The 20,204-nt window shown below is 46.8% G+C and overlaps 1 protein-coding gene across 1 annotated transcript in view; it reads left to right on the top strand.

The window, feature by feature from the left end:
* The window catches only part of UVSSA (UV stimulated scaffold protein A), a 68,531-nt gene that overhangs the window by 26,631 nt on the left and 21,696 nt on the right, over positions 1–20,204 (top strand). The window contains exons 8-10 of the mRNA XM_044294917.1: positions 3,776–3,872; positions 16,580–16,745; positions 18,000–18,125. Coding sequence (XP_044150852.1) covers positions 3,776–3,872; positions 16,580–16,745; positions 18,000–18,125 — 389 coding nt within the window. The remainder of the gene's footprint in view (positions 1–3,775; positions 3,873–16,579; positions 16,746–17,999; positions 18,126–20,204) is intronic.

Raw genomic sequence — 20,204 nt, 5'->3', positions numbered from 1 at the left:
CTGTATAGCGCCGCTGAGATGGACACATCAGTTCCATCCTTCCACTGCCTGTTGAGCTGTGATGGGGAGAGAACTGCTGCAAATAGGACACACACCCCTGAGCTGTGATAAGGTGAGAGCTGCAGCAGAAAGGACACACCCCCTGAGCTGTGATAGGGAGAGAGCTGCAGCAGAAAGACACACACCCTGAGCTGTGATAAAAAGAGAGCTGCTGCAAATGGGACACACCCCCTGAGCTGTGATAAGGAGATAGCTGCAGCAGAAAGGACACACCACCTGAGCTGTGATAGGGAGAGAGCTGCAGCAGAAAGGACACACCACCTGAGCTGTGATAGGGAGAGAGCTGCAGCAGAAAGGACACACCACCTGAGCTGTGATAGGGAGAGAGCTGCAGCAGAAAGGACACACCTCCTGAGCTGTGATATGGAGAGAGCTGCAGCAGAAAGGACACACCTCCTGCTCTGTGATAGGGAGAGAGCTTCAGCAGAAAGGACACACCTCCTGAGCTGTGATAGGGAGAGAGCTGCAGCAGAAAGGACACACCCCCTGAGCTGTGATAGGGAGAGAGCTGCAGCAGAAAGGACACACCTCCTGAGCTGTGATAGGGAGAGAGCTGCAGCAGAAAGGACACACACCTCCTGAGCTGCCAGCTTGAATTAACTCTAGCAGAGCAAGCAATGGTGGGATTTTGGGATCCAGGTGAGGTGCCGGGCTGGTTCCAGCTTTGTCATGTTATGTATGATGTCTGATTTTTCATTTTTTGTATTAATAATGGAATAACCTCTTTTAGACACCAGACCCCTAAACTCATGCGGACCCCCAGCCCATCAGCCGGTTCACGCTGAAAGTGCTCCAGACTTGCTTGAGAAAGGTCTAAGGGCCCGAAACGTTGCTCTTCTGATGTCTGCACTACTCACGGCTGAATGGAGTGATAAATACGGAAACTGACCAATGTTGGTGAGCTGTCTGGTCTGAAATTATACTATCCTCAGGATAGGTCCTCAATATCAGATCGGGGAGGGGTCTGACACCCTGGACCCCCGCCAATCGGCTGATAGAGCACCCCGGCCATGTGATGTCACCGTACATCAGTCACGTGGCCTAGTTGCAGCTCCGCTAAGCACAGCCTGCTATGCTATGTACGGTGCTGTGTTTGGTAAGCGCCCTGGAGGCCGCCACACTCGCCAGAGCTCAGGTGAGCGCCACGGCTTCCCGAAACAGCTGATCGGCGGTGTTGCCGGGTGTCAGATGCCCACTGGTGTGATATTGATGACTTATCCTGTGGATAGATCATCCATATTATTTCCCTTTAAGCCTGATAAAGTTAGTCCATGTTGGTCTGTAAATGGGCACCATGAGCGGTGGAGCCGCCTGGCGAAAACGTACAGGAAAACGACCTGTATTACAGGCGACCATCAGGAGTGTCTGGGCCTCTGATCGCTGGGGCATCGATCTGCTATTGATGGCCTATCCTAAAGAGAGATCATTTACAAACCAGGCTAAGCTCTTTAAATGGGTTTTCCGGGATTGTAATATTGATGACCTATCCTCAGTATATGTCATCAATATCAGATTGGCGGGGGTCCGGCACCCATTCACTTCTATGGGGCGGCTCTGTAGTATACACTTGAGTAGGAAGGAGCCGTCCTATAGAAGTGAATGGAACGGCTCCTTGTAGGTTTTCTTTTTGGCCAGCTGTTTTTTTTTTAATGATTTTTTTTGTTGCGTTTTGAGCATTTTTTTATGTACAGTGAGTCCCAGATTTCTAATCCTAAAGATGGCGTAAGCTTAGACGCGCTGTGTAGACCGGCACCTATCACAGGGGCTCAGGCTGGAGGACACATCTGCGGCAGGGACAGACACTTTTGGTTGGCTCACTTTGAATTTTACATCAGAATTGTGGTGCAAAATGTTATATTTTTTTTTTTTTGTATTTTATTATTCTTGGAAGCTCTCTGCTTCTCAGGCTCTTCTTGGTTCAGACTTTTGAACTTTTCTGCATTTGCAAAACATTACACTCGGATGCATTATTGTAAGATTTTATAGTGTTGGGTGACGTGCCGGCTTTATTTTATTCACATTTTATATATGACACGTCACTGCTGTCCTTGCACACATGACCGCTGAGTCCAGTGAGTGGCTGCAGCAGTCTTGAGACTTACAGGGGGCGTCTCACTTCAGCAAATGGCAGGAAGTTAATAAAAGGCCCTTACTAATGTATTGTGATTGTCCATATTGTCTCCTTTGCTGGCTGGATTCATTTTTCCATCGCGTTATACACTGCTCGTTTCCAGGGGTTACAACCACCCTATAATCCAGCAGTAGGTGGTCGTGCTTGCACACTATAGGAAAAAGTGCTGGCCTCTCTGTTGGTGCATTTTCCTATAGTGGTCAAGCACAGGCACCGCTGCTGGATTACTGGGTGGTCGTAACCATGGAAACGAGAAGTGTATAATGAGATGGCAAAAATGAATCCAGCCAGCAAAGGAAGCAATATGGACAATCACAATACATTAGTAAGTGTCTTGTATTAATTTTCTCTACATAATAAATGTGCTATTGCTGAAGTAAGACAACTCCTTTCAGAACGGGTTCCCGATCACTTCTTCCAGTGTGGCGGGTACCTCTGGGTGCTGGGGAATTGGAATGGGAGGGTGTATTAAAAGGTGATTTTTATTTTTTATTTTTTTTTTATTATTTTTTAGACACTCCTGCCTGCCCCTGGAGTTTTAATAATTATTACTGGACAATCCCTTTAATGATACAATTTTTGCTCCCTGCGACCACCACTAGGGGGAGCTTGCTGGAAATAAATTCATACGTTCCCTATTGAACTCAATGTTAAATCTGTCTTGAGTAATTATGGTGGAGATTATAATGATCATACTTTTTGCTGCTGGGGGTAGTAGTCATGGTGGGATAGGACCCCATCCTCAGGGTCAGGGCCCTAGTAGACTACACAATTTTTGGCCCAGTTGTCGGGAACCAGTATAATCAATCGTCTAATATATAAGCAAACTCGGCTGATGGTAGACGCCCAGTTGTCGTCCGCACATCTCGTCAGGGATGTGCTGCCAATCACTGATGGAACTGAATATGAGGAAGGACTATGGCAGCAATCGTCCCTCCCCCAGGCTGGTGCCAATGGGTGTCGATGGATGAGTTATTATTCAGCAGGGGCAGACTGGCCATAGACCCTGCCGGGAAACTTCCCGGTGGGCCAGCCATGGTAAGTACTGATCTGACGCCCCCCTCCTGAATTCATCTGTATTGCCATCCTAAGGCAAATGTGGCAGCTGGCGCTGGCTACCACCGAGGGGCAGTTTTTGGGGAAGTATTTTGTGATTTATTAGTGGGGTGGTATAATGTGCCAAAATATATGGTATTGCTGGTCCCGCCTTCTGTCGCTACAAAATAGGGCTACTTTTAGGCTAGTTTCACACTGCCGGCGTAGATCCGGCGGGCTGTTCCACTACCCAGCAAACGTGCTGGGATTCGGCCGTACAAATACCGCTGGAGCTGGCGGGCATCGCGTAAACACCCGGTAATGCTGGATCCAGATAGCTCCGGCAGTGTGAAACTAGCCTTCGTTTTTTTTTTTTTTCCAGGGCCACTTTAAGTTCCCGGCCCGTCCCTGTCCATCAGCGCTCGCACTGCCTGAGCATTGGGCAGTGTAATACCGCCCTCAGACATGTGGTCACCGCTATATCATAGGAGCCCTAAAGAAATAAGCCAGTTTATCTTCCTGTCCCTTCATTTTGTGTTCTGCCCGCAGGTGGTGGACAGCGACGACGAGGACAACGATTTTGAAGAGGTCCCGGAGAAGGAAGGTTACGAGCCTCACATTCCGGACCACCTTCGCGCTGAGTACGGTGAGTTTGGCCAGCTGTGAAGAGCTGTATGGCGGCATGTTACTGCAGCAGTAAAGTAAATAAACAGCCATTATGAAGTAATAAAGAGATCATTGTTGTGGGTAATCTCTCCGACCGCCGCGAGGAAGTCATTACCGAGGTAGCGGAGCCTCGATTGGCTGCAGACAAACAAATACTTTGTAGGGGACGTAGCCTCGGAGACGGCGGCTCTATTTCATTCAGTCATGTAGCCTGCTGTGGACTACAAAGGAATATTTATAAAAGGATATTTATTTGGCGTGGAAGAAGAATCTGCGACTTCACACGCCGCTCTTGTAAACGGCTTCCCGGGAGCTCTCCAATTACAGTAAATCTGTTTAATTAAATCCCATTACACAGAGCCACCTGAGTTTTAAGCTTCAAGAACAGATAGAGGCCGCGCTGGTGTTTTAATGCCCTGCATAGAAAAGCGGTTTTCCGTGGGAGGGGGCGCAGAGCCGGTGGCCAAATTCTGTGTTGGGAGGTCACTGGGAACGCTTATGGGGGTTATGCTATGAGATGAAAATCAGACACGATATAGTTCATGACAATCAAGCTAGAACCAGCCCTGCACCTCACATGGATCCAGAGATCTACCCATTCATCAATCCACTAGAGGGGGTGTTTCCTTTCTGCTGCAGCTCTCGCCCTCTCATAGTTCAGGGTGCATTTCCTTTCTGCCACATCACAGGGGACGTGTCCTTTCCCATAGGCTTGTCCTTTCTGCTGCAGCTCTCCTTCTATCACACCTCAGTACACGTGTCCTTTCTGCTGCAGCTCTCCTTCTATCACACCTCAGTACACGTGTCCTTTCTGCCGCAGCTCTCCTTCTATCACACCTCAGTACACGTGTCCTTTCTGCCGCAGCTCTCCTTCTATCACACCTCGGGACATGTGTCCTTTCTGCCGCAGCTCTCCTTCTATCACACCTCAGGACACGTGTCCTTTCTGCCGCAGCTCTCCTTCTATCACACCTCAGTACACGTGTCCTTTCTGCCGCAGCTCTCCTTCTATCACACCTCGGGACATGTGTCCTTTCTGCCGCAGCTCTCCTTCTATCACACCTCAGGACACGTGTCCTTTCTGCTGCAGCTCTCTTTCTATCACACCTCAGGACACGTGTCCTTTCTGCCGCAGCTCTCTCAATATCACAGCTCAGGGGGCGTGTCCTTTCTGCTGCAGCTCTTTCTATCACACCTCGGGACACGTGTCCTTTCTGCTGCAGCTCTTTCTATCACACCTCGGGACACGTGTCCTTTCTGTCGCAGCTCTCTTACTATCACACCTCGGGACACGTGTCCTTTCTGTCGCAGCTCTCTTACTATCACACCTCGGGACACGTGTCCTTTCTGTCGCAGCTCTCTTACTATCACACCTCGGGACACGTGTCCTTTCTGCCGCAGCTCTTTCTATCACACCTCAGGACACGTGTCCTTTCTGCCGCAGCTCTCTTTCTATCACACCTCAGGACCCGTGTCCTTTCTGCCGCAGCTCTCTCAATATCACAGCTCGGGACACGTGTCCTTTCTGTCGCAGCTCTCTTACTATCACACCTCAGGACACGTGTCCTTTCTGCCGCAGCTCTCTTTCTATCACACCTCAGGACCCGTGTCCTTTCTGCCGCAGCTCTCTCAATATCACAGCTCAGGGGGCGTGTCCTTTCTGCCGCAGCTCTTTCTATCACACCTCGGGACCCGTGTCCTTTCTGCCGCAGCTCTCTCAATATCACAGCTCAGGGGGCGTGTCTTTTGTCCTTTCTTCCGCAGCTCTAAATATTACCGATCAAAAGGCGTGTCTTATCTGCTGTAGTGCTCTCCCTATCACAGCTCAGGGGTGTGTCCTTTCTGTGGCAGCTCTCAATATCACTGCTTAGGGTTTGCCCTATGTGCTGCAGCTTTCTCCCTACGGCAGCTCAGGGGGTGTGCCCTTTCTGCTGCAGCCGTCTCAATATGACCGCTCGGGGGGGTGTAGTACAATTGAGTGCCCCGAAATTCCTTCAGTTGTACTACACGACTGACCACTCCTTTGTGGGCATCTACTACAAGAGTACAAAGCACACTTTTCAGTTAGGGTCCCAGTGTTTGGACCCCCCACCAGTTTAACCGTTATCCCCTAACCAGTAGATAGGGGATGTATTTTTCTATTTGGGATATACCCCCTCAAAATTCCATCTCCTCTCTGAACAGCATGTTGTTATCACGCACTTATCTGAGCCAATAATTATTTTTTTATATATTTATATAGTGTTATATATATGGGCAGTGTTCCCCTGGATTACAATAAATCAGATTTGAAAGTGGTGGGGTCCACATCTAGATTATGATGTCACGATCCCCCTGCTGTTCTGTTCGGCAGCACTCCCATCCACGGCGTGGACTAAACCTGATTTTTGCATATTCAGTTTTTTTAAAATATTTTTTGCAGTAGGTGCCGTGAAATGTGATTTAATTTTATATATATATATATATATATATATATATATATATATATATATATATATATAATTTTATTTTTATTTTTTTATTGACAATCAAAGACTATAAAGTAACATAAAAAACCCCACAAAATTTTGCTAATTTTGCCCTGAGCGCTGACGAGCGCAGCCACCAGTAAAATACCGTATATTTTACGTGTTCACCTTCTGGGTTTTTCTACAAGGTCAGAAGCCTCTCTCCGGACTTGACATTGCCGATCGTTTACCTGCAGTCTGGAGATGGCATCAGAGGAGTGGATTAAATTGATCCCGAGATAACGGACGGTCAGGAAGGGTTTGATCTTTTGCGCTACGATATTAAAGCGTGAGAATATATTTCTCCATTTTCTTGTAGCTGCAAGTCTTACTGTGTCAGGGAGGAAACGCGCGGGATGTGAAGGATCACCGCTAGGAAATCCAGGGTCAATCAAAGATCAATGTGAAGAAAGCTCCAGCTTGGGAGACGCTTTGTATTCTTAGTGAGTCTGTGATGCGTAGCTGTGATCCACATTGCTTCCTTTATACCTGTCATACTAGAGCTCTTAGAAGGTACTAACATTATTCTACTTGTGGAGATCCGGCTGGTGAACAGCAATGCACCCTGGGAAAAAGTATGCAAATGAGCTTTCCTCCAGAAGGAAGAAAAGGGTCTCTAGTGCCATCTACAGGTCACTGCCTTGTAAATCAGCGTTCAACACATTAAAGGGCTCTTCCAAGACGTTAATACTGATGAAATATCCCCTGGATAGGTCATCAGTATCTGATCAGTGGGGGTCTGACACCCGAGACCCCCGCCGAGCAGCTGTTTGAGAAGGCAGCGGTGCTCGCAGTAGCGCGGTGGCCTTCTCACAGCTTTTCCTAACCCAGAAACGACACGTTTATCGGTCACGTGGCCTAGGAACAGCTCAGCTTCATTCACTGATACCAAGCACAGCCGCTGTACAATGTATGGCGTTGTGCTTGGTAAGCACGGAGAAGGCTGCGATGGTACTGCGAACGCCGGTGCCCTTCCCAAACCGCTGATCGGTGTCAGACCCCCACTCATCAGATACTGATGACCTATACGTTCATGTAAAACCCTTTAAAGTCATGCACATGACCATATCCGTTTTTGCGGTCCACAAATCGCGGATCCGCAAAAAACGGATGCTGACTGAGAGGCTGCTGCCAGTTTTTATTTTTTAACTCCTTCAGAAGTGTCCTATCCATGACCGCAAAATAGACAAGAATAGGACATCAGTTTTTTATTTTTTTGCGGGAACGGACTTACGGATGCAGACAGTACACAGTGTGCTGTCCGCATCTTTTGTGTCCCCCATCCGATCTGCAAAAATGCGGATCAATGTGCATGAGCCATAAAGGGCATCTGTCAGCAGTTTTGTACCTATAACACTGGCTGACCTGTTACATGTGCGCTTGGTAGCTGAAGGCATCTGTTTTGGTCCCACGTTCCTTTGTGCCTGCTTTGCTGAGAAAAATGATTATTTGTTATATGCAAATGAGCCTCTAGGAGCAACGGGGGCGTTGCCATTACACCTAGTGGCTCTGATCTCTCTCTGCAACTGCTGCGTCCTCTGCACTTTGAATGACAGAACCAGGGAGTGAAAACGTCATCACACCTGGTCCTGACAATCATGGTGGAGAGGGCGTGGTAGTTGCAGAGAGAGCGGAGCCTCTAGGTGTAATGGCAACGCCCCCCAGAGACACCAATCTGTAGACATTTTTTTAATTTTTATTTTTTTATTATATAGTTCTTGCTCCTCGTCAGTGGTGTACTGCCAAGTTATTAAGAGGAAGTTTTCTCTTCTTTTGGAGCATGCCCAATAGCCATACCAAGTGGTATACACTGGGAACTGCCGGTTATGGCACCTATGTCCTCTCAATGGAGCAGTGCTGAAGGGTCGTGACCGTGTGTTAGCTGCTGGAATGTCTAGGGTCATTTCAGGGAGTTACACTTTCTATTTCATCTTTGATGCGAAATTGCATAAAGGTTTGCACAAGGTGGCAAGTGCCTGCTTTCAGAAAATATAAGGGTATGCGGGTGTAAAATAATTTTTTTTATTACTATTATTTATTTAAAATTGGGTTTTATATCCTGTATTCATGGACAGTAAGGCCCCCTGCACACGATCAGGATTGCGTGCGGAAAATCCGCACCGTAGGTCATGTACATTGTATTCTATGAGAATTTGAAATTCTCAATGCACACGATGCAGATTTTTTCCGCTCGGATTTTGACCTGCAGTGCGGATTTTAAAATCCGCAGCATGTCAATAATTTTTTTTTTTCCTGACCGGATTTTCTTAAGTTACTTAGTGAAATCCGCATGCAAATCCGCACCAATTCATGCGGATTGACCGCACGGATTTGCCTGTGAACACCTGCGGATTTCAGTGCGGATTCTCCACACATGAATCCTGAACGTGTGCATGTAGCCTAACTGTCCATCTGTATAAAAGTTGAACACGGGGTAATGGTCTTGGGTTCCTCCATGTAATAAAATGTCACTAAGAACGTCGGTGATTAAGGGATTAGCCAAGTGAGCTGTGAAGCCATTACCCATTACCACGTGTCATAGCAAATGGTGCCGTTCAGGGTTTTTAATCACTTTTCATTAGTAAAGTCTCCTACTTTTGCATCCAGTCCCCGAGTCTCTGGAAGCCAGCATCTGCTTCCTATTAGTAGAAGGACCTATTGGGTGGGACATGGCATGATGTGAGAGGACGCAGTCCCTGCGAGCTCCTGCACTGACTCCGGCAAATTCATATTAAGCGATAATCGCCCTTTTGGCTGTAAACACTGTTGGAGACCACTGGCTTTCTCACGGACCCCACTCTCCGTTCGCAGCGGCATGACTAAATGAAGAAAAGCCGCTAAGGGACTGGAGAAGGAGATCCAAGAAGGCGCCGTCCCGGCTACTCCATCACGTGCTAAACGCTCCACCGATCAACAGAAAAGCGCTGAAAGGGTCCTTGCAAAGATCTAATGTCTTCAGATGGTTTGGAAGATGGTGACTCGCCCACCTTGAGCGGAAGCCTGTAGGTATACCACAGCCTCCACTTGGATCCCCATGCTGATGTAATGGCCGCCATACGTCAGCCTCTTATAAATGCTCTGAGCGTACACATTTGGGGGTATTAAAGAGGACTTAAATATACTTTGTCAAGATCTTAAAAATATATCTGATCACATGACCACAGCGGAGGAACGGGCGTGCGAAGTGGAGGGTGTACTAACTCCTACAAGAAGAGATGTTCGACAACATGGGAGGTCACTGGAGGCGATGGCGAGCGGGAAATTCATCCCTAGATCCAAGAATTATTAAATGATTTCCACGAGCAGAACTACCTCAGCTAAGGGCACGACAGCGGAGTACAGCACTTGGCGATTAACGTCAGTCCTGTAGAGGTTTAATGAGCATGCCCGACCACTGCTCCACTCAAACTCCTCCTCACTGTGGTCATGCAGCGTGGAGGAACAAGGAGTTTGGAACTTCCCAATCTAGTGTTTGGTGGGACCCCAGTAGTCATATTTTTATTACTTATCCTGTAGATTGGTGATAAATATCCATTGTGGGACAACCCCTTTAATCTACTGATGCCCTCAAAAATATGTTAAAGGGGTTGTCGGCACACCTGTCCTGTCTTACAGCTCAAATCCAGTGAATTGAAGAAGTCTAAGTTGCAATACCGTACACTGCCTGTGGACAGGTGTGGAGCTTTTTGTTTGTTTGTTTTCTAAAGAAAGTCGTCATGTATTTCCAATTTATGACGGCTTTTTTAGTCTTATTGCACATGATCGATACGGAATGAGTCGGGGTCTGTTCAGGGAAAAATTGATGGTTTTGCCTGTGATTGTGTTCAGATAAAATCTGTTTTTCATTCTCATGAAGAAAAACGGAAGAATAACACTCAAAAGGTCCCATTCACTATGGAGTCAGATCTGCATAAAAAGCACACAATATAGATATAGAACATGCTGCAATTTTTTTTCTGAACGCAGTGATGAGCAGGTATAAACAACGCTCGTGTGCACAGACTCACTGACATGACTGGGTCAAGATTCAGTCCGGATGCTATCCGTTTGCAACACACATCGCATCTGGATGGAAAACTTGCTTCTGAGAAAGAGGCCTTAATGTAGGGCCTCGCGTCACTAGGTCTTCTGGGTAGTGTTCTACATCACCGGGTCCTCTGGGTAGTGTGCTACACCACCGGGTCTTCTGGGTAGTGTCCTACGTCGCCGGCTCTTCTGGGTAGTGTGCTAAGTCGCCGGCTCTTCTGGGTAGTGTCCTAAGTCGCCGGCTCTTCTGGGTAGTGTCCTAAGTCGCCGGCTCTTCTGGGTAGTGTCCTAAGTCGCCGGCTCTTCTGGGTAGTGTCCTAAGTCGCCGGCTCTTCTGGGTAGTGTCCTAAGTCGCCGGCTCTTCTGGGTAGTGTCCTAAGTCGCCGGCTCTTCTGGGTAGTGTCCTAAGTCGCCGGCTCTTCTGGGTAGTGTCCTAAGTCGCCGGCTCTTCTGGGTAGTGTCCTAAGTCGCCGGCTCTTCTGGGTAGTGTCCTAAGTCGCCGGCTCTTCTGGGTAGTGTCCTAAGTCGCCGGCTCTTCTGGGTAGTGTCCTAAGTCGCCGGCTCTTCTGGGTAGTGTCCTAAGTCGCCGGCTCTTCTGGGTAGTGTCCTAAGTCGCCGGCTCTTCTGGGTAGTGTCCTAAGTCGCCGGCTCTTCTGGGTAGTGTCCTAAGTCGCCGGCTCTTCTGGGTAGTGTCCTAAGTCGCCGGCTCTTCTGGGTAGTGTCCTAAGTCGCCGGCTCTTCTGGGTAGTGTCCTAAGTCGCCGGCTCTTCTGGGTAGTGTCCTACGTCGCCGGCTCTTCTGGGTAGTGTCCTACGTCGCCGGCTCTTCTGCGTAGTGTCCTACGTCGCCGGCTCTTCTGCGTAGTGTCCTACGTCGCCGGCTCTTCTGCGTAGTGTAGTGTTGTATGCAAAGTTAAAAAAGAAATAAATAAAAAGCAAAAGACTAGTGATATAAATGTGTAGAAGAGGTAGAATATGGATGGCTGTGGGAGTAGAGGGAAGTGTCCCATCCGTCAGGCTGTCTCTCTCTCATGAGCTGCTTTTATGCCTTTTGATACAATGAGGGACCGGTGAAGTGATTATTTCCTCTGTAATTAAACAGGAATAAAACATGATTAAAACAAACAAGTAATTGCATTCTGTAGACACTAGTTTTGCCAGGCACTGATTAAAAGTGTTGTTTACACCGTCTGGAGCCTAATAGACTCATAAATTCATCACCGGGAATGGACTTCACAAAAACCGGCCATGATAGAAGCTTCCTTTCAAGGTAAACTCAAGTTTGCAGACCATAGATTGAGATATGGTCTGGCTGATTTCAGTGGGGTCTACCGACAATGAAATGTTCCTCATGTTATCTCTTTTGTTTCCACCAGAAATAAGTGGTGCCGGAGGTGACTGGGGGAAAATAGCTAAGAATCAGTCATGGAAGAATTTCATAATTATGACATTAAGAAAGTCAATTGACCCATAGTGTGGCCGAGAGCTCCCAAATTATGGAGAGGAGCACTTAATTATTTAAGGCAGGGGTCGGCATACTCCGGCACTCCAGCTGTTGTGAAACTACAACTCCCAACGTGCTCCATTCACTTCTATAGGAGTTCTGAGAACAACCAATCAAGTGTGCATGCTGGGAGTCGTAGTTTCACCACTGCTGGAGTGCCGATGGTTGCTGATCCCTGATTTAAGGGGTTGCCTGGTCCATAAAACCCAGTGTGAGATTAACCTAGCAGGCGGGATGTAGATGACTGTATTAAAATTCCCATGTTGCAGCCGCAACGCACAAACGACTATTAATGCACAGTGAGCTCCACATGTCCGTGTGGGACACTGACTTTGCCTTCAATAGCCTCCAGGTCCATATTTCTTGAGGCACGGACCAAAGGTAGTTTATGGCCCAAGTTTCCCTGCATGGATCGAGGGTATGATTTAGGGCTGAAACTACGGGTCCTGGACATGGGCTTCAAATGTCGTATTCCTCTTGTCAAGCCTCTCCTGAACAACAAACAAGAAGCGTCTTACCTGGGCTAAAGAAAAAAGCTGCTCTGTTGCTCAGTGGTCCAAGTCTGGACGAAGAATGGAGAGGCACACAATGCAAGATGCTTGAAGTCCAGTGTGAAGTTTCCACAGTCTGTGTTGATTTGGGCAGCCATGTCATCTGCTGGTGTTGGTCCACCGTGCTTCATTAAGTCCAGAGTCAACGCAGCTGATTTTGGAGCACTTCATGCTTCCTTTCCGCAGACGAGCTTTATGGAGATGGTGACTTAATTTTCCAGCAGAACTTGGCACCTGCCCACACTGCCAAAAGTACCAAAACCTGGTTCAATGACCATGGGATTACCTAAACCCCATAGAGAATCTATGGGGCATTGCCAAGAGGAAGATGAGACTGAACAATGCTGAAGGCCTCTATTGAAGCATCCTGGTCTTCCATAACACCTCAGCAGTGCCATAGGCTGATAGCATCCATGCCACGCCGCACTGAGGCAGTAATTAATGCAAAACAAAGTACTGAGTACATATGCATGATTATACTTTTCAATGGTCCTACATTTTTCTATTTAACATCCTTTTTTTATTGATTTAATGTAATATTCTAATTTTCTGAGATTGTGACTTTGGGGTTTCGTAAGCTATAAGCCATAATCATCCAAATTATAACAAATAAAGGTTTGAAATATCTCTCTCTGCATGTGATGAGTCTCATATGTTAGTTTTACCTTTTTAAGTTGCATTACTGAAATAAATTAACTTTTGCACAATATTCGAATTTTTCGAGTTTCACCTGTACATCTATAGGTTGTGCATGTAATGAACAGACACAATCAGAAATGCAGACGGTACTCCTGTTGTGGACAAAGGGTCTCCTAATAAAGTATATGGGGAATGTTCCCCTTCACAACCAAATGTTATTCTGATGCATCTAAAATGTTTCCAGTAATTGTTGATTAGTCCTGCACGTCTGTTTGGAGGAATTTTAGCCCATTCCTCCGTACAAAACAACTTCACCTGTTATTTTGGTGGGTTTCCTCCCATGAACTGCTCACTTCTGGTGCTGCCACAACATTTCTGTTGGACTAAGGTCAGGACTTTGACTTGGCCATTCCAAAACTTTAACTTAACTCTTCCTTAACCATTCTTTGGTAGAATGACTTGTGTTGTCTTGCTGCATGAGCTACGTTCTCTTGAGATTCACCTCATGGACAGATGTCCTGACATTTTCCTTAAGAAATTGCTGGAAATTTCTGGCCCAAATACAGCAAACCATGATCCCACCACCAATGTGTTTCATAGATGGGATGAAGTTTTTTATAATGGAATTCAAACATAACACACTTGTTATATTTTGGTCTTATCCATCCACAAAATAGTGTTCCAGTCACCTTCTGGCTTGTCCAGGTGATCATTAGCAATCTACAGACGGGCAGCAATGTTCTTTCTGATGAGCAGAGGCTTTCTTTTTGCAATCCTGTCATGCACACCATTGTTGCTCAGTGTGCTCCTGATGGACTTCATGAACATTAACATTAAGCGACTAAAGGACTTTATCGCATTAGCTAGAGGTTCCTTTATTACTATTTCATGCCTTGCTCTTGGTGAGATCTTTGTAGGTCGACCACTCCTGAGAAGGGTAGTAATGGTCTTGAATTTCCTCCATTTTGTACACAATCTGTCTGACAAAAAAAGAGTCCAAACTCTTTAGAAATACTTTTGTGACCTTTCCCAGCCTGATGAGCATCAACAACTCTTCTCCTGAGGTCCTCAGAAATCTCCTTTGTTCATAATACACTTCCCCAAATGTGTAAGCCTCTGATGCCTGTTCCTTAAATAAAATAGGTCAACCACTCACACCTGATTGTCATCCTATTGATTGAAAACACGTGACTATAATTTCAGCTTCAAATTATCTGCTAATCCTAAAAGCTCACATACTTTTGTCACTCGCTGATGTCTGATATTGGATCCTTTTTTCCTCAGTCTAATATTTTTTGACTCGTTTGATCTACTTTTAGGACTTGTGTGAAAATCTGATGTGGTTTGGGTCAAATTTATGTAGAAATACAGAAAGTTCTGGAGGGTTCATAAACTTTGGAATGCCAATGTAATTATCTCCATGGTAACAGACTACAAATCCACCTTGTGTAGTCTGATCCTGCCGCCATACTCTTGTCCATCCGTCACCTGCTTCTTATTGTTCTACCAAATATATGTTAGCAAGAAGTGAGGCAGATGGAAGGTCAAATGGCTGCAGAAAGAAACTACACAGGGTTTAGTCATAGTCTGTTACTACGACAAAAAATATAGGTCTGCATAGGAGCTGTATCCAAAAAACGGTAGACAGTTTTTATTTTAGATATGCAGGGAAAAATATTAAACTGGTGACTTCTGCAGATTTCCTTTTAATGTATTTCTATTGGGCTAAAAAAAAAAAAAAAAAACGCTCCAAGATTTGGCAGGCCCATTTCTTTTTTCTTTGTGAAGCGCATTTCAAATCTGCACCATAGGAGCTACACAGGAAGAATGGGAGGCGGAATGCATGTGGTTTTCCGGTGGATTTTGGAATATGCTGTGTGAATATACCCTTATGTACGTACGCCGATGTAATATGCCATTGAGCCCTTTTCGTATATTTTTAGCCCAAGCTCTTCTAGTCCAGGTCTGCACAGTGTCCATAGGAAGGCCGGGCAGCTCGGAGCCGTCGCATGTTGGTTTTTCTTAGTAAGCCCACACAGCTGTTAAGCCCGGTACATAGACTCCGCTTTTATCTCCAGCAAGTGAATTTTTTGCGCGCACGGGCTTTTATCACCCTCTCTAATCCCACCGTTTCTGTCAGGACATAATCTCTTTCTCAAATTTACATTTTAATTACCAGACCAGCTGAACTGGCGAAAATCAATAATGTCAGCATTCGGCGGCCTATCTCCGCGTCGGGAGCCCCTGCCTCTCCATTTCCCACTATCGATCGATTTTTCTGAACACAGTCCTCTTTATTTCTCTCAGCAAATAGGTGCCATTTGGTCATTTAAGGCATTAAGAGAGGGAAAAAAATATATATAAAAATTCTGCGGCCGCGTTAGGATTGCGCTGAAATGTTTTTTAACTCGCTTCTTTATGGAATCGTACGAGAGATTTGCCGCTTTGACTCTTGTTAGGACGTTGGGTTATATTTAAACTGGACGGATTTCACTTTTCCACTGCCGTCGACCTGCGGAGATTTGTACGGTCCACTCACCCAGCAGACGGGCCTCCACCGTATACCTAAGGGATATCCTCCTCAGGTTGCTCGTTCTGTATACATATGTAATGAAAATGTTGCCGATTTTGTTTTATTTTTTATTTTTTCCATCTGATTTGCGAGTGGTAAATCTGCTGCATATTACAGTAGCGCCAAAGTGAGATTTCCAAGACTAAAAAATGTCCCCCATATGCCCAGGCCCCTCACACTGAATCTACTTACCTGGCTCCTGGTCCCGGCACTGCCGCTTCTGCTTCTCCCCGTGCGCGGATTAAAACATCCGGTGTTGGGGGGAGCAGCCAATGGCGGATGGGCACTGGGACGAGCCTCCCTAGCATCGCGATCCGTATCCTGCTAATCACAGCCAAAGATGCACATGCTCAGTAGAGTGCTGGCGCCCCTTCAGTTCACCGATCAGTTGGGGTCTCAGCTCCCGGACCCCTATCGTTCAGAACTTCTGGCCGGTCAAAATTTTTTAGGAAGCAACATTAATGCTTTAAAAAGGGGTTGTCCCATTAAGGCTAAATGCACACGATCGGGATTGCGTGCGGATTTTCTGCAGAATATCTGCACCGTAGGTCATGCACATTGTATTCTATGAGCATTTGAAAATCTCATTTACACGATGCGTTTTTTTTTTCCATGTGGATTTGAAAATCCGCAGCATGTTAATTTATTTTAGTTTTTCTCACTGGATTTTCTCCATTCACTACAGTGGGGAGAGAAAAATCTGCATCAAAACCGCATGCAAATCCGCATCAATTGATGGGGATTGTCTGCACTGATTTCCCTGCAGATTTCAGTGCGGATTCTCTGCACAGAAATCCTGAGCGTGTTCATTTGCCCAAAAAGACAACTTTTCTTCTATCCGCAGTGTATTGAACGTATTCATATTTTTTATGTGATTTTATTGTCACAGGTTTGGCTACTGCTCCGAAGTCCACCCCACCAGTACAAAAAAAAATGATTCACATAAAACCCAGGAATTCAAAGAGAAACGATGAAGAATCTGATCCGACCTGCGCTGCTGCAACTCTGAAGGCCATGCGGGACAAGCTGTCAGCCTTCACCTCCTCAGCCTCCAGGTACCTACTCCATCTCCGATCAGCAGGGCCAGCATTTGGACCATACCATAATATACAGATATATAATCTATAATACATCACATACGAGCTCTGTGGGCCACTCCCCCATTGACTCCAATGGTAACTGTGTAATGCTTCCATTGCTATGGCATATGTCCAGTATCAGAAATCTTTGTGTAGTGCCAAAGGGGTCCAAGGCAATGTCCTACATGAGAGCGGCCTGTGATAGAGAGAAGCAGAGCTCCGTTATGTGTAGGTAAATCCTATAAGGAGTCCTGATTGCCCTGCCCACGCAGGACCATTGACCACGCTCCCTGTATCGGCGTGTGTATAGAGCAATCTGTCAATCAGCGTTTGTGGGTGTGGTCAGCAGGACTCTTACTGCCTCTCCTAGGAGTCCTGTCAGGATTTACTCAGAAATCTCGCTCCAAATGACATAAACTTTTATATCACAGAGTTCAGCTTCTCTCCCTCCTTCCAGGGCAGCAGAAATCACCTGAAAGGTTCCCTTTAAGGGGGTATTCCCATCACAGACAATGGGGGCATATCACTAGGATATGCGCCCATTGTCTGATAGGTGCGGGTCCCATTAACGCAGAGAACGGAGCTGGGAGAGCGTTGGCTGGAGGGTTTCCCAGGGTCCGGCCACAGCCAAGCGCTCTCCCCATACAAGTGAATGGGAGTGCACTACACTTGCGCAGCCATTGCTCTCATTCATTTCTATGGGCCCAAGGAAAATAGCCAAGCCAGAAATGAATGGAGGGCGGCTGTGCATGTGCAGTGCGCCCTCCACAAGATTTGGGTCTGCGTTCTCGGCCCCCACGTATCCTAGCTATAGGCCCCCCTTGTCTGTGATGGGACAACCCCTTTTAGCCCCCTTAGAGCTGTGAAATTAGAGGTGGTTCCAAATAACAGACCTCACATGTCTCTTCGACACCTAGGAGGGTCATTCTGGCTGGATTTAAAGGAGTGTCAGTAAATACTATATCAATAATCATCATACCTGGGGCAATGGCTGTAATATTTGAACCCCCAAAAAGCTAATTTTTAGGACCCCTTACTTCTGTTATGTCCTGCAATGTCCATGTTGTGCCTGACTGTGTAAATGTGGTGGCACCTGAGGAAGGTTTTTATACATCGGGTGCAGCGACTGATACCACCGAGGAGGGAGTGAGAACAGAATATTAGGGCTTCTACACCATGGGAACCAGGGTTGGTCATCGTAATGTAATCTTATGTCTTCTCCCTTCTCAGCACAGGCGAGCCCAGCAGTACAAGTGTAAAGCGGGAGGATGAGTTGTCGAGAGCACCTGTCGTCCCGTTCGGGCTAGATCTGCACTACTGGGGCAAGGATCAGCCCACAGCTGGCAAAATACTCAAGTCCGTAAACTGTTTGTCTTCTTCACAAGTGGGGATTTGCGGAGGGGAGGATGTCGGCGTTCTCAGTCCTATTAGTATTAATTTCGGGGGCTGTTATTCTTACAGGCCAGCTTGTTTAAGTAGAGGTCAGGGTCCAGCCGCAGAGCTGAGATTAAGGGAATGAAGGACAGTCTGGTTCACGGAGAGGTGACAGTCGGGCCAGGAACCCCCGGGAAATCCACAGTCCTACAGCTAGGATTGTGGTGGTTACTCACTAGTGGCCATGAATCCAGCCAGAGGGATTCTGGACCACCATTACATGAGCGCACTGTACTCCGCCATCTCCAGCGCGCCAAGGACTACCATAAAATACTCTGTGGCCACTCTAGGTACTCAGGGCATGTTCAGACTGCAGAAATAAATGTCAGAAAGGTTACATGTATTTTATTTTTATATATATATATATCTCTATCCACAGCATTTTCAAAAAATAATAAATGTGTTTATTACTCCAGGTGCGACGTTTCAGTCCTCTCAATGGAACCTTTTTCAAGCAACAAAATTATATATATATATATATATATATATATATACACACACTAGACACTAATATATATATTATTATATACACACTATGCACTAATATATATATATATACACTATACACAAAGATATGTATATATAAAGAAGAACGTATATATGTGTGTATGTTCTGGGATTAGTCAAAAACGCATACATCGATTTCAACGAAACTTGGTATACACATCACTTGCTTAAGGGGACTTGGCACTGTGGAGGTCACTATTAAAGAGGTGTACACTGTGGATGTTACTGTTAAGGGGGCAGGACGCTGTGGAGGTCACTGTTAAAGGGGCGGACACTGTGGAGGTCACTGTTAAGGGGACAGGGGGCCACTATTAGAGGCAACTGCTGTGGAGGTCACTGTCAAGGGAGCGGGGTACTGTGAGGTCACTGTTAAGGCAGCGGGGTACTGTGAGGTCACTGTTAAGGCAGCGGGGTACTGTGAGGTCACTGCTAAGGCAGCGGGGTACTGTGAGGTCACTGCTAAGGCAGCAGGGTACTGTGGAGGTCACTGTCAAGGGAGCGGGGTACTGTGAGGTCACTGTTAAGGCAGCGGGGTACTGTGAGGTCACTGTTAAGGCAGCGGGGTACTGTGAGGTCACTGCTAAGGCAGCGGGGTACTGTGAGGTCACTGTTAAGGCAGCGGGGTACTGTGAGGTCACTGCTAAGGCAGCGGGGTACTGTGAGGTCACTGTTAAGGCAGCGGGGTACTGTGAGGTCACTGTTAAGGCAGCAGGGTACTGTGAGGTCACTGTTAAGGCAGCAGGGTACTGTGAGGTCACTGCTAAGGCAGCGGGGTACTGTGAGGTCACTGCTAAGGCAGCGGGGTACTGTGAGGTCACTGCTAAGGCAGCGGGGTACTGTGAGGTCACTGCTAAGGCAGCGGGGTACTGTGAGGTCACTGCTAAGGCAGCGGGGTACTGTGAGGTCACTGTTAAGGGAGCGGGGTACTGTGAGGTCACTGTTAAGGCAGCGGGGTACTGTGAGGTCACTGTTAAGGGAGCGGGGTACTGTGGAGGTCACTGTTAAGGGAGCGGGGTACTGTGGAGGTCACTGTTAAGGGAGCGGGGTACTGTGAGGTCACTGCTAAGGGAGCAGGGTACTGTGAGGTCACTGTTAAGGGAGCCGGGTACTGTGAGGTCACTGCTAAAGGGGCGGGCTGCTGTGGAGGTCCCATTTTAAAGTCGCGGGGCACTGTTGGGGGGGGGGGGGGTCAGTGTTAAGTGGTGAGGCACTGTGGGGAGTCAGTGTTATGGGGGATACTGTCAATATCTTTTAACGACACACACAAACAGTAAATGAAATATACCCATGTGGTGTGTGTGTGTGTGTGTGTACATATATATATATATTGCTTGAGAACGGTCCCAGAAAGCGGACTGAAACGTTGCATGGGTGAATAAAGGACCTCACTTTTTTTTTTACCGATTGGAAGTGCTGCAGTCTTTTCTTCATTGTAATTTAAGACGGTGGGTTGCGTCTTATTGCTGGCACTCCTTACCTTGGTCACATTTTTTG

Source organism: Bufo gargarizans, chromosome 1 (assembly GCF_014858855.1).
Source record: "Bufo gargarizans isolate SCDJY-AF-19 chromosome 1, ASM1485885v1, whole genome shotgun sequence".
NCBI classification, from domain to species: Eukaryota; Metazoa; Chordata; class Amphibia; order Anura; family Bufonidae; genus Bufo; species Bufo gargarizans.
This window is presented reverse-complemented; position numbering and strand designations above follow the sequence as displayed.